Source organism: Microtus ochrogaster, unplaced genomic scaffold (assembly GCF_000317375.1).
Source record: "Microtus ochrogaster isolate Prairie Vole_2 unplaced genomic scaffold, MicOch1.0 UNK31, whole genome shotgun sequence".
Classification (NCBI taxonomy): Eukaryota; Metazoa; Chordata; class Mammalia; order Rodentia; family Cricetidae; genus Microtus; species Microtus ochrogaster.
In genome coordinates, this window is record NW_004949129.1 from 3,620,788 (window position 1) to 3,622,719 (window position 1,932).

The following is a 1,932-nucleotide window of genomic DNA, read 5'->3' on the forward strand; positions in this document are numbered from 1 at the left end:
CACGTGCTCCCCACCCCAGTGCAGAGCATCCACACGTATGTGTGTGCACATGCTCCCCACCCCAATACAGAGCACGGAAGTAGTAGAGCGGGGTGTAGTGGAGCAGGCCTGTAGTCCTACCACCTAGGAAGCAGAGACAGAGGACCACTGCAAGCTCCAAGCCAGCCATGCCTATGTAATATAGTGAAGCCATGGGTCAGAAAGCCCCAAAGGGGCTAGAGAGATAGCTCTGTTTAAGAGCCCTTGTTGCTCTTGCAGAGGACCTGAGTTTGGCAGCCCATACCAGGTTGCCTACAACTGTCTGTAATTACAGTTCCAGGGATCTGAGAGCACAAGAATGTAGTGTCCTCTTCTGGCCTCTGTGGACACTATGTATACATGGTGCACATATCATCAGGCAAGCACATACACATGAAGAAAAAGTGATTGATGTTGGAAGTGGGTATACTAGATGGTATAGAAGCGTTGTGTACACAGTGTTCTTCCCGAAGAGGACACCAGATCTCATTAGAGATGGTTGTGAGCCACCATGTGGGTGCTGGGATTTGAACTCAGGACCTCTGGAAGAGCAGCCAGTGCTGTTAACCACTGAGCCATCTCTTCAGCCCAACAGTGGGATTTTTTGTTTTGTTTTTTTGAGACTGGGTTTTTCTACCTAGGCCTGGCCGTCCTGAAACTCACTCTGTAGACCAGGCTGGCTTCAAACTCAGAGATCGGCCTGCCTCTGCCTCCTGAGTGCTGGGATTAAAGGTGTGCGCGCCACCACACCTAGCTGACAGTGGGAATTTTATGTCACCTCTCTGGTTTTCTAAAAGGAGGGCGCTAATATTTTCCTCCTGGGGTTTTTAGAAGGATTAACTGCCATGTTTGTGGATATGTCATGTAATGTGCCTGCCGTAGGGCACACTATCAACCAGTGTTAGCTCTGTCACGTCCCCTAATAAAAGCTAATTGCATTTATTGGGCCTCTTTTCAGGGGATATTTTGGGGCGGGGTTGGAGTGAGGCCTCACTTACCTTGCGTGTCACGCCATGCTCCCACAGGCCTGTACCTGAACTTCCTGGGAAGTCCACTTTCTTTGGCAACTCCGATGAGTTCATCGAGAAGCGGCGGCAAGGTCTACAGCTTTTCCTCGAAAAGTGAGTGGACATGTTGGCTTGGCACTGGCCGCCGTGTGGAGGCAGGGCCACAGGAAGGTGCGGGCAGATGCAGGCTGCCCTGCTCATGCAACCACACTTGTGACCTGCTTTCTTGTGCCCTTCCGCCTCCAGTGCTGCTTGAAGCCAGAGCCTGGCTGGGATGGGGACGGGGAAGTGACTTCATCACGTGTTCCGTGCTGTGCTCTCTCCTGCTTCAGGGTCCTGCAGAGCGTGGTCCTTCTGTCGGACAGTCAGTTGCACCTCTTCCTCCAAAGCCAGCTCTCAGTGCCCGAGATTGAAGCCTGTGTCCAGGGCCGAGGCTCCCTGACTGTGTCTGATGCCATTCTTTGTTATGCTATGTCAAACTGTGGCTGGGCCCAGGAGGAGCGGCAAAGCACCTCTCACTTGGCAAAAGGAGACCAGCTTAACAGGTAACTGTGGGACCAATGACACATGGGGTGTGTCATGGACATCAGTAGCATGCCCATGTGTTAGGGAAAGGAACGTCACAGCGTTGGTAGCCTTGGAAAGGCCTAGTTCTCTGTCTTGAATGGAAAACTAGATGTCCCGCTGAAACTCAGGAGAAAGAAGGGGCAGCCTTCCTTGGCTGGCTTTTTCCTTTTGTTTAAGGCAGAGTCTACTCTGGCCCGTACTGGTCTGGAGCTCACTGTATCTCAGGCTGGTCTTCAACTTGTGGTCATCTTTCTGCCTCAGATGTTAGCTCAGGGATTCCGGTTTTAGAATACTTGTTTCTTCTCCCTCCCTCCCTCCCTCTCTCCCTCCCTCCCTCCCT

At 52.2% G+C, this 1,932-nt stretch overlaps 1 protein-coding gene across 2 annotated transcripts in view; it reads left to right on the plus strand.

Moving 5' to 3' along the window:
• Positions 1-1,932, plus strand: part of Snx11 (sorting nexin 11) — an 11,930-nt gene that overhangs the window by 7,356 nt on the left and 2,642 nt on the right. For both annotated transcript variants that reach the window (XM_026789900.1, XM_013354152.2), the window contains 2 exons: positions 1,044-1,139; positions 1,358-1,570. In XM_026789900.1, the coding sequence (XP_026645701.1) occupies positions 1,044-1,139; positions 1,358-1,570 (309 nt within the window). The remainder of the gene's footprint in view (positions 1-1,043; positions 1,140-1,357; positions 1,571-1,932) is intronic.